The 20,091-nt window shown below is 37.9% G+C and overlaps 1 protein-coding gene across 1 annotated transcript in view; it reads left to right on the forward strand.

Annotated features, from left to right (window-relative positions):
* The window catches only part of GPR141 (G protein-coupled receptor 141), a 46,118-nt gene extending 29,244 nt beyond the window's left edge, over positions 1–16,874 (forward strand). Inside the window, exon 2 of the mRNA XM_047849557.1 lies at positions 14,246–16,874. Coding sequence (XP_047705513.1) covers positions 14,260–15,165 — 906 coding nt within the window. The 5' untranslated portion in view covers positions 14,246–14,259 and the 3' untranslated portion in view covers positions 15,166–16,874. The remainder of the gene's footprint in view (positions 1–14,245) is intronic.
* Positions 16,875–20,091: the final 3,217 nt, after the last annotated feature.

The following is a 20,091-nucleotide window of genomic DNA, read 5'->3' on the forward strand; positions in this document are numbered from 1 at the left end:
ACTGTTGTAAGAAGGGTCTAAAATTGTCTAATCTTAGAGTTCACCTTGGCCATGGTTAGAATGTGCAGTTCAGGGGCAGCTGGGTAGCAAAACAGGAACAAAGAAGCTGAGATTTAAGCACAAAACTGAGGAAATTAGTGGTATCTCTTACTCTGGGGATTTCAGCAGGATACTATTCCAGCCCCTGTGGGATAGGGTGGGGAATAAACTTTGAAAGGAAGTGGTAAGGAAATAAGAACTTAAGGCAAAGATTGAATCCTTCCAGGGATTCTATTAGAAATAAGTTAAGGATGAAGAGAAGCAGGAACAGCCCTTGGAAACAGGGGCCAGCAGGAATAATAGAGGAAGTAGGGCCTTAAGAACTTTATAGTCAGGCTGAACCAAGATCTGAAGAGTTGGCTGGTCCTGGGAGGGTCATTGATCTGAAAGCTACAACTAAATTAATGGGTGAAAAGAATTAATGGAGTGAAAGAAAGGAGTGCCAGAACATGGAGAAATGGATGGGGTTCAGGGAAGCTCAAGATCTAGGGAGGCTGTGAAGTTAATTAGGAACCAGGGAGTCAGAGGAAAGATGTGGCATGATTCGAGCCTGGCACTCCCAGGGGAGGGGTGTGTCCCAGCTGTTTATCCAGGGATTCCTGGGCACACAGCAGCAGATACTTGCAGATACCAGCCCCTTGTGCCCATCGATGGTTACACATGGACTTCCCTCGGCTAGATCTGTCTGGGGTTGAGGAGTTTGACAAGGCCCTCCATAACAGTCTCTCAGTACGATTTTCAATCTCAAAAAGGGCGGGGTGGTTAAGGACATAGTTCAAAAAGTAAAAAGGAATTAAGAAAAAGTTTCAGGAGTCTATCTTTAGGACAAATTAAATTTTAGTAATTAAATTTTAATTCAGCTTGTTCTATTATATTGCAATCTGATGAACTGCTTCGCAAATATTGACTTTAGAGAATGTTGAGTGGACCTATTTTAATTACTTCTCCAAGTCTCTTGCTAGTATTCAAATTAATTGCCCTTAAATACTCTGGTCACAAGACATAAACAAATGCAGCGGAGAAACAAGGATCAACTGTCTAGCAGATTCCCCAACTCAGGGGAGAGTAGCGATGCAGCAGCAATGGAATGCCCACTTTTTTGTTCAGGAGGACTCTACTGCTACAATCCAGTGAAGTGACACTCAGCATTTGGGCTCTAGTGCTGCCACTTGTTAGCTGAGTAACCTGGGAAAAGTTGCTTAACCTTCTTGAGTCTCAATTTCTGATCTGATACTTGGGATAGAAAATACCCATGTCCTAGACTTCTCAGGAGGATTATAAATAATGTATGTGAAATTTCCATCAGTGTCAGGAACGGAGGCAGGGCAGCTATCATAACCAACACACTGTGTTGAACAGACACACCCGTTGTTGATAAAAAAGCATACATCCAGAGGCACCTGGGACTAAAAAGGGAGGAGAGTGAGGCTTGGCTAATTTCTGACTAAATTGTCTGGCTAATTTCTCAGCAGCTTTGACTTGAGGAAAGTTCTTCTGAGTAAGCTTATATTTTCCATTACCCTTGAAGCTATGGTACCTTCCTACCACAGATGTTGGTAATTCCCAAATGAAATGCCATCTTTCCCTTAATGAAGAGGTTCAACATTCTCTAAAGTAATTTTCCATTCCTGGTCCTCCTAGGTGTTCTGTTGGCCATTGCATCTTGACTTGTTGGTAGATTATATTCAGCTGAGATCAAGGATTTGCCAGAGCTCTATTTAGATATGAAGGGGAGCCATGGTTTGAACAGAAGAACCTGTAGAACTTCTGACAGTTTTCTTTCATTGTTGGCTTTGCTCGTTGAGGGCTGAGAGTATAGTGTACGACAAGAATTCATAGCACATTTTAATACGTATAGGCCTAGAGATGTGTGCAAAGTTCTCCCCAGGAATGGAAAGACCTCACAGATTTCTCCTTATTTGGGGAGAAAATAGGTGGTAAATAGTGTGCCAAGATGGCTTACTAAGCAGTGTAACTCTCGCTCTGTACAAAACCTCTGAGTTTCAACCTCATGGGGTTCTGACATCAGCTTTCACTTCCTTTATGGGTAACCAGAAGTTGTGAAGTCAGGAACAATGTTTAACAACTCAATTAACTGGAGAGATAATAGCTCAAACCCAGAATGTTATTGTTGGCTGGAACTGATTTTTTTGATTAGTGAGACTACAGATGTAACTTTATTTGACACTGCCTAAGCAAGCATTTTTTATAATTTTAGTTGAACACCCAGGAGACTCCTTTCAAACAGAAATAGAATAGCAAAGATGAGGACTGTGAGAGAAGGCAAACATACACACACAAATGTAGGGGGATTTTTTTTTCATGTATATTACTTAGGCATATAATTATCTCAAATGGATTTCTGTTGACCTGACATTTATGTTTTGTTGTTTTTCACACTGCCTCTGGTATTTTCGGAAATATTTTTTTTTTTTTTTTTTTTTTTTTTTTTTTTTTTTTTTTTTAGCTACCCTGAAGTTATCCTTAATGTGGAGCTCTCATTCCAGAGTCTTTTCTCAAAATATTTTGGATAAAATGCTGCTTGATTTTTCCCAGAGTGATTAAAGTGAATGCTCCTATTTTTTTTTTTCAATAAACATAACAAAATGTAATTTGTTCCGAGGATATCTCACAGGCAGGGAAGCTGTTTGTCCTCAACAACCTTTTCTCATTGTTCTGCCTCTTCTACCTGGGCAGAATATTCATCCTGGCTCCTAACTGATATCCTTGAAGAAGTATCCTTGGGGAGGGCTTCAATCATGGCTCTGCCACTCAGAAGCTGTCTTTAATGTCTCTGGACCTCTGTACTCTTTCCATAGTGGTCTTGTGTCATGAAAACAGTTCTGGACTAGAACAGGAGACCTGAGGTTTAGATAGTGACTGCTTTGTTAGATTAACAAAAAGTCCCTGTGTGGTCTGCAGTGTCTTCCTCTGTTTAAATGGTGGTGATCTCTAGATTTCATTCTGATTCTAAGATTTTGTGATGTTGTCTTCTGATCCCTGGTACAGGTGTCCCTCTGGCCCTGGTGACACAGTGGTAAATCACACATCTTTTGTGGATCCTTCATTTCTGGGGACAAGGATGGGTGTGAAACATAATGAGGAAAAAGCGAGACAACAGTGACAAGTGCTCTTGTTCTCTCATATTGAATGGATTCACCCACAGGCCCATCTGTGCAGTGCGGTAGGAGGAAGTGAATCCAGGGATGGAGTGGGAAGCAAAGAGGAATGAAGTGTAGGGTCAAAGGGACCAGGCCACTGAGCTATCTGTCTAGCCAGGACTCTTACGTTACACTTCTCTTCTCTCCTCCCAACAGGAAGGGAGTAAGTTGCTTAGCACCATTGTTTCTGTCTTAACTCTTTACCTTGTCAGTAATAATTCTCTTTCTCCTTCTCATTACCATTTCTCCTTCTCCTCTCTCCTATCTCATTACTCAGTTCAGATAGTTTCTCTCTTTCTAAATAATGGCTTTATTGAGATATTATCTGTATACCATAAAATGCACTGTTTTAAAGTGTACAACTCAGGGGTGCCTGGGCGCCTCAGTCAATTGAGCATCTAACTCTTGGTTTGGGCTCAGGTCATAATCTCACGGTAATGGGATTGAGCCCCATATCAGGTTCTGTGCTGGGTGTAGAGCCTGCTTGGAATTCTCTCTCTCTCTCTCTCTCTCTCTCAAAATAAATAAAATAAACATTAAAAAAGGGTGTACAATTCAGTGGGTTTTAGTATATTCACAGAAATGCATACAATTCTTTTTAGTTAAGAAGAGGAAGGAACAATATAGTGATTTCAGAGGTGTCTGCACTAATTTTCTCCTTTTTAAATTTGTCTACTTACCATTTTTTCTTGTTTGTTTTCTGTTTTATTGTTTCTCCTCCCTTCCTTTGCTTAGATTTATTGGCTTTACTGTATTTCATTTTTCCTTATAATTTGTAAGGCATACCAACATCTATTCACCAAGTTGACCATTCTTAAATTTCATCAAAAGTTTAAACTCATAGTTTTTGGATTCTCTGCAATTAAATACTACCTTTTTTTTTTTTTTTAATCTTTTTTTTCAACGTTTATTTATTTTTGGGACAGAGAGAGACCGAGCATGAACGGGGGAGGGGCAGAGAGAGAGGGAGACACAGAATTGGAAACAGGCTCCAGGCTCTGAGCCATCAGCCCAGAGCCTGACGCGGGGCTCGAACTCCCGGACCACGAGATCGTGACCTGGTTGATAAATACTACCTTTAATCCCTTCCCCAATAAAACAAAAATCTTAACATAGAACTTTTCCTTTTTATTTTCACCACCCCCACCACGCTGAAACCATATTTTAGTTTTGTGTGGTAACAGTATAGATTTCGCTGTTTCACTTATATTTTGGTTCACTATTCTATTTTTGGTATCCCATACATCCTTTCTCATTTTGCTGGAATTTACATTAATAATTCAGGGAAGATCTGAGAGAGGTAAACGTTCTGAGTGTTCATGTAACAGGAAATGCTTTTCTACTCTTCTGAATGCGGGTTTGGTTGCAAGCAGAATTCTAAATTCAAAATCATCTTTCAAAACCATTCAGATTCTTTTCCCCCCAGCATTTAATATGTCAGAAGTCTAATGCTGGTTTGTTTCTAATTCTTTTATAGATTATCTGTGGTTTTTTTTTTTTTCTCTATGGGAACTTTTAGGATGTTTGGTTCCATTCATTCGATAGTTATTTATTTCTTAATAATAGAGCTACTATGCACAAAGCGCTATTACAGATGCTAGAGGTAAAAAAGTGAAAAAAACCAGAATTCTTTGTCCTCAAGGACTTGATTCTAGTGGAGGCAACAAGAAGACAAACAAACAAACAAACAAACAAAACATATGGTGGGTCAGTGATAAATGCTGTGGAGAATGACAAAATAGAAAAAGGAGATGAGGTGTGCTGTGTGAAAGTGGAGTATTGACATACTAAATATGAAAGTGAGGAAGTAAATTACTGAGATGACCTTTGGCCAGAAACATGAAGGGAGTAAAGGACAGATCAAGCTGTGCAGATATCTGGGAAGAATACTCCTGAGGAGGAAACTTCATTGTGCAAAGGCCCTGAGGTGAGAACATTCCAGCGAAGTTTGAGAAAAAGCAAGGAGTTATTATGCTTAGTTGGAATATACCAATGAAAGTGATAGTTGTAGGAGATAAGATCAAAGAGAGAATGTGGAGGAGGTGGGGTTAAATTCTGTAGGGCCTAATAGACCATTTTCGAAATTTTGATTTGAGTCTGAGTGAAATAAGAAGCCATTAGAAAATTGTGATAAGAAGAATGACATTGAAAGAGCATGCTGGTTGCTGAGTTGAGAATAGACAACAAGGGAGACAAGAGTCAAAGAAAGGAGAATTTATGGGTTTGTCTAATATTCCTAGGGAAAGATGATGCAACTTGAATCACAGTTATAGCAATGTAAGTGGTGAAGAGTAGACATATTTTAGATGCTACTTTTCATAATTTTAACTTAGAAATAATGTTTTAGGAGTTTATTTTTAAGTAATCTCTACACACAACATGGGGCTTGAACTCACAACCTTCAAGATCAAGAGTCACATGCTCCACCAATTGAGCCAGCCAGGTGCCCTTAACTTAGAAATAATTTAAAAAAATTTTTTTAAGGTTTATTTATTCTTGAGAGAGAGACAGACAGAGACAGAGTGTGAGTGGATGAGGGCCAGGGAGAGAGAGAAAGAGACGGAATCTGAAGCAGGCTCCAGGCTCTGAGCTGTCAGCACAGAGCCTGACATGGGGCTCGAACTCACAAACTATGAGATTATGACCTGAGCTGAAGTCGGACGCTTAACCGACTGAGCCACCCAGGTGCCCCAGAAATAATTTTATTTATACCTATTAAAAGCATAACAATGGTACAAAGGACTCCAATATACCCTTCACACAGATTCCCCAATTATAATAATTATCACATTTGTTTTTCAATTTATATATATGTATCTATGCATGCATGTATGTGTATGTATATATACATATATAGATACATATATATTTATTATTACGATTTTTTGATCTATTTAAGAGTAAGTTGAAGACATGATGCCTTTATGATATATAGTGTATATTTTCTAAGAACATGACATACTCATATAATGACATAGAATGATCAAAGTCAAGAAAAAAACATTGATGCAATGCTATTATTTAATCTAGAGACCGTTCATGTTTTGCCAATTGTCTCAGTAATGTCCTTTATAGAAAAACATCTGGGGGGCGCCTGGGTGGCGCAGTCGGTTAAGCGTCCGACTTCAGCCAGGTCACGATCTCGCGGTCCGGGAGTTCGAGCCCCGCGTCGGGCTCTGAGCTGATGGCTCAGAGCCTGGAGCCTGTTTCCGATTCTGTGTCTCCCTCTCTCTCTGCCCCTCCCCCGTTCATGCTCTGTCTCTCTCTGTCCCAAAAATAAATAAACATTGAAAAAAAAAAAAAAAATTTTTTAAAAAAAAAAAAAGAAAAACATCTGGTCCAGTAGATTATTTTTAAGGAGGAAGGATTAGGGTTGGTTAAGGAGTGTAGGTGAATTTGGGGAGAAAAAGAAGAATCAAGGATGACTTTCAGGTTTTTTACTCAAGCAACTGGAGAAAGTAGTTGCTATTACCTGAGCCTGGGAGGGTATCAGGAAGAATGGTGTATGTGTGTTTGGGAGATGGGGAGGAAAGCACAGTAGTTCAGCTTTAGATATACTAAATTTGAAATGTTTGTTAGACATCCAAGTGGATATGTGAGTTTGTCTTCTGTGATCTGAAATTCTATCCTGATGTGCCTAATGTGAGTCTTTTCTATTAATTCAGCTAAGCACTAGTTAGATCCTTCAACATAAAGATATCATCTTTTTTTACGTGTAAGGAATGTTCTTCGACTATTTATCTGAATGTTTCATTCCATTCTGCTATTTCCAGATGATGTTGGAACTTCTAGATTTGCCCTAGGTGTTTCTTAGATTCTTTTATTTATTATTTTTTAAGAGAGACAGAGAGTGAGCCAGGGAGAGGAGCAGGAGAGGGGGAGAGAGAGAGAGAGAGAGAGAGAGAGAGAGAGAGAGAAGCTGAAGTAGGCTCCACACACAGCATGGAGCCCAACATGGGGCTCAATCCCACAACCCTGGGATCACAACTCCAGCCGAAATCAAGAGTTGGATGCTGAACCGACTGAGCCACCCAGGCACCCCTCTTAGAATTTCTTTTAAATCTCCTATCTCTTAGGCTTTTTGTTGTTGTTCCAGCTGTGGGAATCCTTCTGAACATTCTTACAAGCTCACTAATTGTGTTGGTTCAGTACATCTTTTATTCAATAACAACTATAATTGAATTTCACATCATTCTCTTCTCTTTGACAGTATCAATTACATTTAAAGTTACTTTTTCCTCTTTTCTCTTTCAGAAAACTAACTAGACTCTCAGTTCTTTGCCTGAGGGGTTTAGTGACTTTTTAATACGGCATTTGTTCTCTTAAAATATTCAGTGACTATTCCTGTCCTTTTATCATTGATTTGATATGAAGATGTCACTATTTGCTAACGGAGATACCTGAAGCACACAAAGTCTTCTCCAACCCCAGAGTCTTCAATTCTGTTTAGTTTGGGTGCAAAAAATTCCCCAAAACTCCCCTGGGTGGTACCAACTTGCACCAATCTTTATGATATTTAAACTTGATCAGCATAATAGCCTCCTAATGGTATCACTCTTTTTGTCTTGCCCCGCTTCAATCTTTTCTCCATTCTGTTGCCAAAACCCAGCTTTTGGAATTGAAATATTAAATGGTATTTTACATTTTAAAATTTACATCTCTCATAATTTTCAGGATAAAATAGGAAATCCTCAGAGTGGCAACATGAGGGCAACATGATGACAAGTGTCATCTACAGACATTTGCCCGTATTCTGCTTATTTGCCTAATGTTCCAGGCACATCAAACTACAGGTGATTCTCTGAACATGGATCCATGTTTTTTATCAGCCTCTTGTCTACACCTGGAGTGCCCTACCTCTTCTCTGCTTCTGGAACTTCAAAACAACCTTCAAGATGCAGCATCTGTTGTACATCTGTGCCCAAGAACTACTCTATTGCCACTACATTCTGTCTCCACTGTGTTAATCACCCCCCTTTCTGAATTATTGGTGCATTTTTAAATATATCTGTGTTATGAATAATTTATGTACGTCTTCTCCCCTATCAGATAGAAAGAGATTTAAATGCAGAGGTGTGTTTTATTCACCTCAGAATCTTCACTATGTACTACACATACATAAGAAACATCGATGCGATGCTATTACTTAATCTATAGTCTGTGGCAGGGAGTCCCTTAAATGAAATGGAAAATCCCAAGTTGATTATAGCTGCTTTTCTGTTTAGAAAGAAGGGGATCTGGGACCTGATGTCTATGTACTCATGAGGATGTGGACTAATTAATGCCATTTTGTAGGACTCTAACAATTTTTTAGGACTCTCACTTTGAGATTGGTCTCTGATGTTGGCTCTACCATGGATTCCTTATAAAATAGCCACACAGGACACTTCCATGTCTCACTTTTGATATTAAAGTAGTCCTCGAGCCTTGGGCAATGACCAATGAGGCCCAAGCAAGTATGTGGGAAGGGAAATGCCAAGACACAAGGAAACAGCCCCCAGCCAAACCACAGGGTAAACCCAGGAGTTCAGCTATGCGTGGGTTGAGGTCAAAACAGAACAATGAAGAAATCTTTCAGGCAGAGCAGGGGAATCCTGGTGCTCTAGTGGCAGAGAAGCTAGGTACAGAATGATAAAAGGCCAGTGGCAGGGATCTAGCATGACATGCTAAGAAGTTTATACACCTCCAAGAGACAACGGGAGGCCAGGGGAAGTTTTTAAATAAGAGATATAAAACCATTTATCATACAACCTAGACTTCAGTGTCAGTGTCCAGCTGTACGTTTGGGGTCTGTGGAGAGAAGAAATGACCTGGAGGTTTAAAAGAGAACATTCTAAGAACGGCATGAAGGTCTGTAAGTCCAAGGCACAGGATGAGGAAACAGGGGTAGGGAGAAGGTCATAATAGGAGGTTCACCTTGAAACATAAGTTGGGGTCAGATTGCAAAAGGTTTTATGGCATAGTAGATGTCATACTTCATTCTTTTCACTAAAAGGAACGAAGAAGGATTTTAAAGAGGGGAATGAAAGAGGGCAGAGGGAGACTGGTTTGAGGCCAGGCTTCTTGCTGAGCATCAAGGTTCAATCACAGATAAAGAAGAGATCCCTGCCAAGGCAAGGTGGTTCATGGAGAAACAGGGAGACAATCTTACTCCCTTAGTAGAGTTTGCTCTGGGTCTATAGTTTATTTCTGGGATCTTGACATTAGTTACTGGATTAAATCCAAATGGGGCCGTATCAAGAATATGTTTAATAAAGTCAAAGCAGTCTTTTACCATTATTTCACTCATTCAATTAACAACTCATGCCTACTATTAAAAAAATAATGTTACTTCTGAAAGAAATCCAGTGTCTAAAACAAGTACACAAACGCCTAAAATAAAGAATTAAACTAGGAATTAATAAAGCAGTGAAGAAAGGAATGAGGCACCTAAGTAAAGCATTTTGAGAAAGCAGCTGAAATGTTTAAGGGGCAGGAAGGAGTCCTGAAGGAAATGGAATCTGAGTTTAGATCTCAAGGATACACAAAGGGGATTAAATAGGATAGAATATTTCGAGAAGAGGAAAAATGATGAAGATATGTGGATGAGATATCTAAATAGCATCAGCAAATAAATGTTATAGATGTTGTTTAAAGAAATTTCCTGACTCCTTGTACTAGTAATGGATTATCTCCATGGAAGTGCAACTATATCCCCTACCATCTTTCAGGTCCTTTTTAAAAAAAAAAAGAAAATTATTTTTGAGAGAGAGAGAGAGAGAGAGAGAGCGAACGCATGGGCAGAGTAGGGCAGAAAGAGAGGGAAATAGACAATCTGAAGCAAGCTCTGCACTGTCTGCAAAAAGCCCGATGTGGGGCTTGAACCCACAAATCATGAGATCATGACTTGAGGCCAACTGACTGAGCCACTCAAATGCTCCACCTTCTTTCAGGTCTTAAAGAGATCGGCTGCACTCTTTTTTTTTTTTAATGTTTATTTATTATTGAGAGACAGAGAAAGACAGAGCATGAACATGGGAGGGGCAGAAAGAGGGGAGACAGAATCCGAAGCAGGCTACAGGCTCTGAGCTGTCAGCGTGGCTCGAACTCACAAACCACGAGATCATGACCTGAGCCGAAGTCAACACCCAACAGACTGAGCCAGCCAGGCAACCCTGGCTGCACTCTTTAACAACAGTTCATATTATATTAGACAATCAACTAGGTAAATAAAGACATTTGTATAATTTCCAGGTGTAAAGACTTTGACCCCAGGAAAATAGGTATACCCTCTGATCCATCAAGTCCACACCTAGGTAAATTTCCAACAGAATACATACTTATTTTTACAAAAGATATTTATAAGAATGTTCAGAGTAACATTATCTATAATAGCCTTATAACTGGAAATAATACTATTATCCATCAAAAATATAGCTGTGACATATTCATACAATAATCTAATATACCACAAAAAGAATGAACTAAAACTATACACGTGAATGAATCTCAAAGCATAATGTTGAGTGAATGAAGCTACATACACACAAAGGACATTAAACTCATATAAAATTCAAAGTTCATAGACCTACTCTATGGTGTTAGTTATGAAGATAGAGGTTACCTTTGGTGAGGCTATGTTTACTCTTAAAATTCATTGAGCTATATACATACAGCTGAGCACTCTACTATATATGCATGTTAGTTTTCAATAACGATATTTACATTCATTTTAAAAATTCATTAGTTTCTGTGGATAAAAGGAAAACATGATTCTTCTGTAGTTAGTCTTGTTTGGAGAGAGCGTAACTGAGAATTATGGTCTATGTCATAAATGCCATAATAGAAGCAAGCGTGGTGCATTTTCCATGGGGCCAAAGAGGAATGGCACACTATCTGAATTGCAAATGGAGATTATCAAAGGCTTCCTGAAGGACACCCTGCTTTTGTGGATTCTTTTTTTAAAATTTTTTTTAATGTTTTATTTTATTTTTTGAGAGACAGAGAGAGACAGAGCATGAACAGGGGAGGGGAAGAGAGACAGGGAGACACAGAATCCAAAGCAGACCCCCTTTGTGGGTCTTGAACCCACAAACGCGAGATCATGACCTAAGCCAAAGTCAGAGGCTCAACCGCTCAACCAAATGGACCACCCAGGTGTCCCCCTGCTTCAGCGGATTCTTAAAGGAGAAATAGGAATTGATCAGCTTTGCCAGGGTTGTTAACTGAAGACAACAAAATCCACTTTAGCTGGTGCAAGCAGGTGTCTAGGGGCTCTTGGGTGGCTCAGTTGGTCAAGTGTCCAACTTCAGCTCAGGTTATGATCTCACAGTTTGTGGGTTCAAGTCCCACATTGGGCACTGTGCTGACAGATAAGAGCCTGGAGCCTGCTTCAGATTCTGTGATTCCCTCTCTCTCTGCCCCTCCCCTGCTAGTGCTCTGTCTCTCTCTCTCAAAAATAAATGAACATTAAAAAAAAAAAAAAAGCAGGTGTCTACTCTGTAATACTTTACACAGTATCTTGTAATGTCTGGGAACTAGGGAACAGAGATCATAGCAGTTTATACATAAGAAAGAAGGAGTATTTGAGACAAATGACTCAAATAAGACTGATTATAATTTCTTCTCTCAGAAATCAGTCCAGATTCTAGTTCAATAGCTGAAGAAAATGATGGACAGAACTTACAGTGACACATTTACCATTAATTCAGATACAAACACAATATAATTAAATGTTTACTTGAAGGAACTACTTTTCAAAGGGAAGAATAAAAGGGAAATACAAATATTACACAGCACATAGAACAAGTATAACATGAAAGAATCTTTTAAGTGGGTCACATGGAAATTCTATTCCATGCCCACAAAAGCAGAGGTTTCCTGGGGTCAGGTTATTATCATTTTTTTTTAAATTAGTTTTATTAAGGTATAAGTTATATGCCAGAAAATTCACCAACTTTAAGTGTGCAATTTGTTGAGCTTTGACAAATAACTAGAATTGTAACCAACATGATATAAAACATTCCATCTCTGCATAAACTCTCCCAGACCCCTTTGAAGCCAATCCTACCCCTGTTACCTGTGTCCTGGACTACACTCACCTTTTGCCTCATTAATTTTGATTTTCTAGAAAAAAAAATGTACAATATGTAGTCTTTTGTGGCTGCCATCTTTTATTTAGTACAGTGTTTCCTTAACTTTTAAAATTATCTCCCCTTTAAAGAACATTTTTAGCCATTTGTTACCTAATTGTTTCTCCCCTCTTTATGAAGTTTTCATGCCATAGATATACTTTTGTCCATTTGTGTACCTATGTATATTTGTGTTTCATACATGGAAAGATTTTTTTCACACCTTAAGAATGGACTTCTGAGAATATATGATTTACATGTACACCAGTATAATGTTTTTGTAGTTCATCGGTGGTTCATTTTAACTGCTGGGTAATTTTGATTATATGAAGAGACATTCGTGAAGTGAGTAAGAATAACTGCAAATGTGTTACAGAGGTCAGGTACTAAGAGTATAATTCAATTACTGCTCTTCCTCAGATATGATCCTCAGTCTTCCTGGTGTCAGTAAACAGATCTCTAATCACACAATTGTTCAAGTTAGAAATCTGGGAGTGACTGAGATACTTCCCCCCCCCCCCCCCCCCTTCGTTTCCCTATATACAATCCATTAAATTCTGTCAATTTCACCTCTAGATCATTTTTAAAATCTGGTCTCAAGGGATCAGATTTTGCCATGACCCAGAACATTGCAGACATGGAAGGATTTTTTAAAAAGTGTTTACTTATTCCGAGAGAGAGAGAGAGAGAGAGAGAGAGAGAGAGAGAGAGAGAATGCATGCACAAGCAGAGGGGGGTGGTGGCAGAGAAAGAGGGAGAGAATCCCAAGCAGGCTCTACACTGTTAGCACAGAGCCTGATGGAGGGTTGGATCCCATTACCCTGGGATCATGACCTGAGTCACCCAGGAGCCCCAGGATTTTTTTACTCTGAAAGAAATGGAGGGGCGCCTGGGTGGCGCAGTCGGTTAAGCGTCTGACTTCAGCCAGGTCACGATCTCACGGTCCGGGAGTTCGAGCCCCGAGTCGGGCTCTGGGCTGATGGCTCCGAGCCTGGAGCCTGTTTCCGATTCTGTGTCTCCCTCTCTCTCTGCCCCTCCCCCGTTCATGCTCTGTCTCTCTCTGTCCCAAAAATAAATAAATGTTAAAAAAAAAAAAAAAAAAGAAATGGGAAGCCACTGAAGGAATTTAAGTAAGAAAAGAAATGACTTAGTGTAACTAAAGGATTACTAACTCTTTCATTTAATAAATAATAAATTAGAATGTGGATAATGGGTTAGAAGGGACTCAGACTATTTAGGGAAAGGATCTTTTCAGAGGAAAAGTGATAGTGGTTCTTCCACGAATTTGAAGGTGTGGGAATGGGAGAATTGGGAGATATGCTGTGTTTTCAGTGGGACCCATGAGAATTTAGCCAAGGCCTCATTGCTAGATTACAACATAACTATGGTGAGAAATTCACATATGCACTCCTATTGTTTATTGCTGCTTCGATGTAGTTGATTTTCCTTGGCCAAACTATTTAGCATCCTAATGAATTATGAATACTCTTGCATCATTTGCTGATGAGTTGGAAGGAATTAGAGAATTAGAATCATACTTAAAAGAGAAATATTTTGTACACTTAATGCATCTACTCAACTTTCCTTCCATGCTATAATTTTTCCCCACTGGCTGTCATAGTATCCATGTGTCAGCTTCAGATGGTCTGCAATCCAGTTTTATGCAAACTGTTTTGACTATGTACATACATACATGTCTCTGGGGGCCTCTCGATGAAGTCTTTAACCTATTAAAGCTTAACAATCAATGACTTAACTATGTTTTCAGTCTCAAGTATACAGATATGCATATGACATAGTCTTTATTCTTAAGGTACATAAAGTTTATATCATATACACAGATAAGTGACAAAGTCATATTGCCAATGCTAGGAAGGAGATATGAACAAAGCTCTGGAAGCTTTGTCAGTTATATTGGTGTTTTGTCTCTTCTAGGTGACTTCTGAAATATGGCTGACCACAACAATTCTTCCTGCAGTCCTATATTGACACCCCATTTAACCAGGCTCTACTTCATAGTGCTCATTGGAGGACTGATGGGCATCATCTCTATTTTGTTCCTGCTGGTGAAAATGAACACGCGGTCGGTGACTACCACAGCAGTCGTTAACCTGGTGGTGGTCCACAGTGTTTTCTTGGTGACAGTGCCTTTTCGCTTGACATATCTCATCAAGCACATCTGGACATTTGGGTTGCCCTTCTGCAAATTTGTGAGCGCCATGCTACACATCCACATGTACCTCACATTCCTGTTCTATGTGGTGATCCTGGTCATCAGGTACCTCATCTTCTTCAAGCGCAAGGACAAAGTGGAATTCTACAGAAAACTGCATGCTGTGGCGGCCAGTACTGGCATGTGGCTGCTGGTGATTGTCATTGTGGTACCCCTGATTGTTTCTCAGTATGGAAATTCTGAGACGTATGATGAGAAACACTGTTTTAAATTCCACAAAGAACTTGCTCGTGCCCATGTGCAAGTTATCAACTATATGATAGTCACTATTGTTATAGCCATTGCAGTGATTCTCTTGGTCTTCCAGATCTTCATCATTATGTCAATGGTGCGGAAGCTACGCCACTCCTTGTTGTCCCACCAGGAGTTCTGGGCCCAGCTGAAAAACCTTTTTTTTATAGGAGTCATCCTTGTTTGCTTCCTTCCCTACCAGTTCTTTAGGATCTATTACTTATATGTGGTGGCACAGTCAAGTGACTGTAACAACACTGTTGCATTTTATAATGAAATCTTCTTGAGTGTAACAGCAATTAGCTGCTTTGATTTGCTGCTCTTTGTTCTTGGGGGAAGCCATTGTAAACAAAAGATAATTGACCTATGGAATTGCTTTTTGTGCCGCTAGCCACAAACCACAGTATTCAGAATCCCTTTATGTTGGGAGTAAAAATGGGCACAGAGAGGCAGGAAGCGTTATTTCCTTACTTGATTAAAACCATGCCTTGATGCAGCCAAACAAAAAGACTATAAAATGTCAGAGCATTCATTCCAGTTCTTATTTAATCCCTGCCATCTCTAAATGATGTCTAGAGAAAGACTAGTGATGTTCAGTCCTCTTGGAGCTGCACTACAGCATTATTTTCCAGTATAAAATGTCTACTTGGACCATGTAGGTACCATGGGTTTAATGGTTTCTGAGTTTCACCAGCTTATTTTGGTTTCATCAGTTTGAAATATGGTCTTTTTCAGGCTTTGGACAGATTTAGCCCTCTAGTTCTTTTCATTCCACTTAACCTTAGGTAAATTAAGCCTGGCAATGAATCAGCCCCAAAGGCACAAACTCTACTTGGTTAACCAGATAAGATGTCCATTCAATTCCCACCCTGACAAATAATAGATAAGGGTGGAGAGCAGTAAGACATTTTTCTAGATTATCATAACTTTGGTAGGAAGTCACTTATCTAGCAATAAAGAGAAACAGAACTCCTTGCAGCCTTCTGCGGTAACAAGGCTATCTAGATTTGTCCTTTAAAAAGTCAAGTTTAAGAACATGGGATCAACATCCTTAATAAATCCAAAAATCATTTAAAAGTTTACTAAACATATATAAATGAGGGTGAAACTATAAGTTAAATAATATTCCTCACCAATATGCTGGTAAGCATTAAAATGAGTTCCTAAGGAAATGATTAATTTTTTCCCCTTTATGTTTTTTGAAAATAATTCTAGATGTCTTGAGCCACAGTTAATTTAGATTTTCCTTGGAAACAGAATATTATACTTTTTAGAGTTACCTTCTACCCTTAAAGTTACAAGTCTTTAAACAAAAACAATATTCTTAAAAAAGACCTTTTGAGAAATCTAAATAAAAATTAATTTAAGGGGCACCTGGGTGACTCAGAAGGTTAAGTTGGCCCTTGTCTGACTCTTGACTTTAGCTCGGGTCCTATTCCCATGGTTCCTGAGTTCAAGCCAGACTCCACGTTCAGACTTCACGTTCACAGCATGGAACTTATTTGGGATCCTCTCTCTCTCTCTCTCTCTCTCTCTCTGCCTCTCCCCAGCTCATGCTCTCTCAAAATAAATAAATAAACTTTAAAAAAAAAGGAAAAATTAATTTAGACTATGAGATTAGGCTGCTAAGTTGATACATAGGTTTGTGGGTTTTTTTCCCTTCTTGCTCATATTTCTACTATTTTCCCCAAAGTTTTATAATTTTGAAACTCTCCAAGGAACTGATGCAGTTTCATTTTTAATGTTTCAGAAAACCTAAAGTGATTGGTGCTAGGGATAAAAGAATGGAATGAATTAAGGTAAGGTTTTTTTCCCAGCAAAATAAAGTTCAGAATTTAAAGATTTCTCTTAATTTGTTATACTCTATGGATCCACAAATTTATCAGATGAATAAGAAATATCCCTGTGAGTTTCTATGATCACTAAAATTACTAAGTCATAGAAAATAATTTTGAGGAAGACAAAGGAGCAACATGCTGTATCGATGACTTGTTACCAAAATTTTCCTGTTTTGAAATTTCTTTTATCTGTTCTTTTTTTTTTTAAGGTTATATTTCCTTTATTTCTTATTTGCCTTCTTTTACCATTTTTTCTTAGTTTTTTTTCCTTCTCATGACTCATAAAAGTTGTAAGGAAATTTCTAAGATCTACAAAAGTTTTAAGAAAATCTGTTACATCCATAAAATTTGTAGGAAAATAATTAGTAAAATATAACAAAAATAAATAGCATAGAATAATACAAATAGTAAAACATTAAAATTTCCAAACAATTATTTACAGAAATTACATCAAATTTCTTTTCTTATATATCTATGTCTTACTATCATAATATCTGCTAGCTTGTAAAATAAATGTGTTATAACCTCTTCCAGGTTTTTAATATGTTAAGCTCAGACATTATGCTTTTCCCTATATTATTATATATCATAATAAAGGGCCTATTTCTGTGGACCTCTATGAAATATTACCCAAAATATAGAAATGCAATATTCCATAACATAAAATAACTTAATCATCAATATTTAGAAAATAAGTGGACATTTTCAATTTGTCTGTTTGCTGTTTCTCATTACTATGAAAATGAATCTCATGCAGGAGTGGGGGCATTACTGGCCTCTCTGGCCATTTTTGAATATCCAAATCATAAGAGTATACTACTGGCAATTGTGGCTGGGGTCAGAGACATTTTGTCTTGCACACAACTGTCTGCATAATAAATAATTACCAGGTCTCACTGTGTATTTGAATGCTCTTCCAGACATTTATGAAGTGAAACATATGTAAATAATAATTAGGGCAGTTAGTCAGGTTTTATTCTATTTTCATAAACGCATAGTGTTTTTAGGTATAGTTTTAATTTTCTGAATTTTCCAGAAAGGTAGCTACCATGGCATGGATATTGAGGAAAGATTTTATTATGTTTTCCTCAGAACTTTACCAAGAGTTGTTCATTCCTTTGGAAAATCACATTATCAATGGTGACACCATCTATGGCATTAAAATACAACAGAACAAACCTGCAAACAATATTTGTAGCTGTTGTATTCAGGTAGATACTAGAAATAGGTGCCAACATCAGACTGCCTGATTTTGTCTCCTTTGGTGATCATGTCTGAGCATTTACACATTGAAATATATTAAATATATATATATATGTATATATATATACTACTTTATTACAAATAACTGTCTTCTTCGTTATTCATTTGTTACAGTTAGAACATTATATATTTAACACTGTAAGAAGGTTATATTATCTGTGAATTTTGTTTTAAAATGGTAAAAGTGTTGTTACCAAATATTTGCAATAAAAAGTAAGGTTTGGGGTCTGCAATCATTGAGACCAACTGAGCCAGCACAGAGTCAATTTAAAAGGCGGATTTATCAATTATGACATTATGAACAGAAAAAATATTCTTATATTTCAGGAATACTTAAACCTCAGGTTGATTCAATTCTAAACTATTTCTTTCATTTCTGCAGTGATTAAAAGAGTAAATGTAACTTTTTAGAAAATATATATGTGTATTTTCTTTTTTGATAAGACAAAGGCACTTCCCTTTGAGGGAACTCACGACTCTCAAATTGGCTCGTGGTCAATATCTACCAGATTTTAAACCCAGGGATAATGACAATTTTTGAGGCACCGACAGAAAGATTGTTTCTGGCATCCGTCAAGAAAAGCTCTCTACTCAGGCTTTGTTCATTTCTTATTTTTCCTCTGAAAAGGTCTTTGGGTCCCTTTCCTCCTTAACCTGACATAGATTAGGTAGAAAGAAACTATTTTGCCTGTAATCTTTGTATGGAATGATTCAACAAGTGGTGAAAATAAGTAAATCCTCCTCTAATCCTCCTCATTGGGGCTGCCAGTAAAACTGCTTTCCTAAGCTAATAAAGGGGTTGTGAAGGAGGGCACTGAGCCAAGACATTCTCAGTCATCAACTCTTGAGTGGAAGGTCAGTGAGGTGAAACTGTGAAATTGCCATTTATTAGATTATGCAGATTTTGCTCACGTAACCTCTAATAAGATGAGGCATGGACTGAGGACTCTCACACCTTTTGGGGGTGACAGGAACAGGAAATTCTCTTTGTAATAGGGGCTGGTTATAGCACTTTGGAGATAGTTGGTAACAAAAGCCCTATGGTAACAGGGCACAGTGATGGTGGATTTGCTTGGATAATGCCAAAAAAGAAAACCCTAAAGACTCCCCCCAAAAACTGTTATAATAAAGGCAATCAGTAGTTACAAAATACAAAATCAATAGTCAAAAATCAGTTGCATTACTATCTACTATCAACAAGCTATCAGAAAAAGAAATTAAGACAACAATCACATTTACAATTACATGAAAAAGAATAAAATACTTAGAAATAAATTTAACCAAGAGGTAAAAGAGCTGTACAAAGAAAACTCTAAGACATTAATAAAATAAACTAAGGAAGATGCACGGAAAGATATTCCATGCTCATGGACTGGAAGAATTATTATTGTTAAAATGTCCATACCACCAAAAGCAATCTACTGATTCAATGCAAAATCAAAACTCCAATGGCATTTGTCACAGAAATAGAAAAAAACAATCCTAAAATTTGTATGCAACTACAAGAGATCCCCAAAAGCCAAAGCAATATTGAGAAAGAAGAACCAAGCTGGAGGCATCACTCTTCCTGATTTCAAACTATATTACAAAGCTATAGTAATCAAAACAGCATAATACTGGCTTAAAAACAGACCCATAGATCAATGGAGAATAGAGCCCAGAAATAAACTAATGCATTTATAATCAATTACTTTATGGCAAAGGAGCCAAGAATATACAATGGGGAAAGGACAATCTCCAGTGAATGGTTGGGAAAACTGGACCACCACATGCAACATAATGAAATGGGACTCTTATCTTATGCCAGGTGCAAAAATCAGCTTAAAATGGATTAGACTTAAATTTAAGATATGAAACCATAAAACTCCTGGAGGAAAACATAGGAAGTGAGCTCCTTCACACTGGTCTTGGCAATGATTTTTTTTTTTCGATTTGAAACCAAAAGTAAAGGTAACAAATGCAAAAATAAAAAAGTGGGACTACATCAAATTAAAAGGCATCTTTACTGTGAAGGAAACCATCAACAAAATGAAACAGCAACCTGTCAAATGAAAGAAAATATTTGCAATCAAATAGCCAATAAGGGATTGAAATCCCAAATACATAAAGAACACATAATTCAATAGCAACACCCCCCCCAATCTGATTAAAAATGGGCAGAGGAACTGAATTGATGTTTTTCTAATTAAGACTTACAAATGGCCAACTGGTACATG

This window comes from Prionailurus viverrinus, chromosome A2 (genome assembly GCF_022837055.1).
Source record: "Prionailurus viverrinus isolate Anna chromosome A2, UM_Priviv_1.0, whole genome shotgun sequence".
NCBI lineage: Eukaryota > Metazoa > Chordata > Mammalia > Carnivora > Felidae > Prionailurus > Prionailurus viverrinus.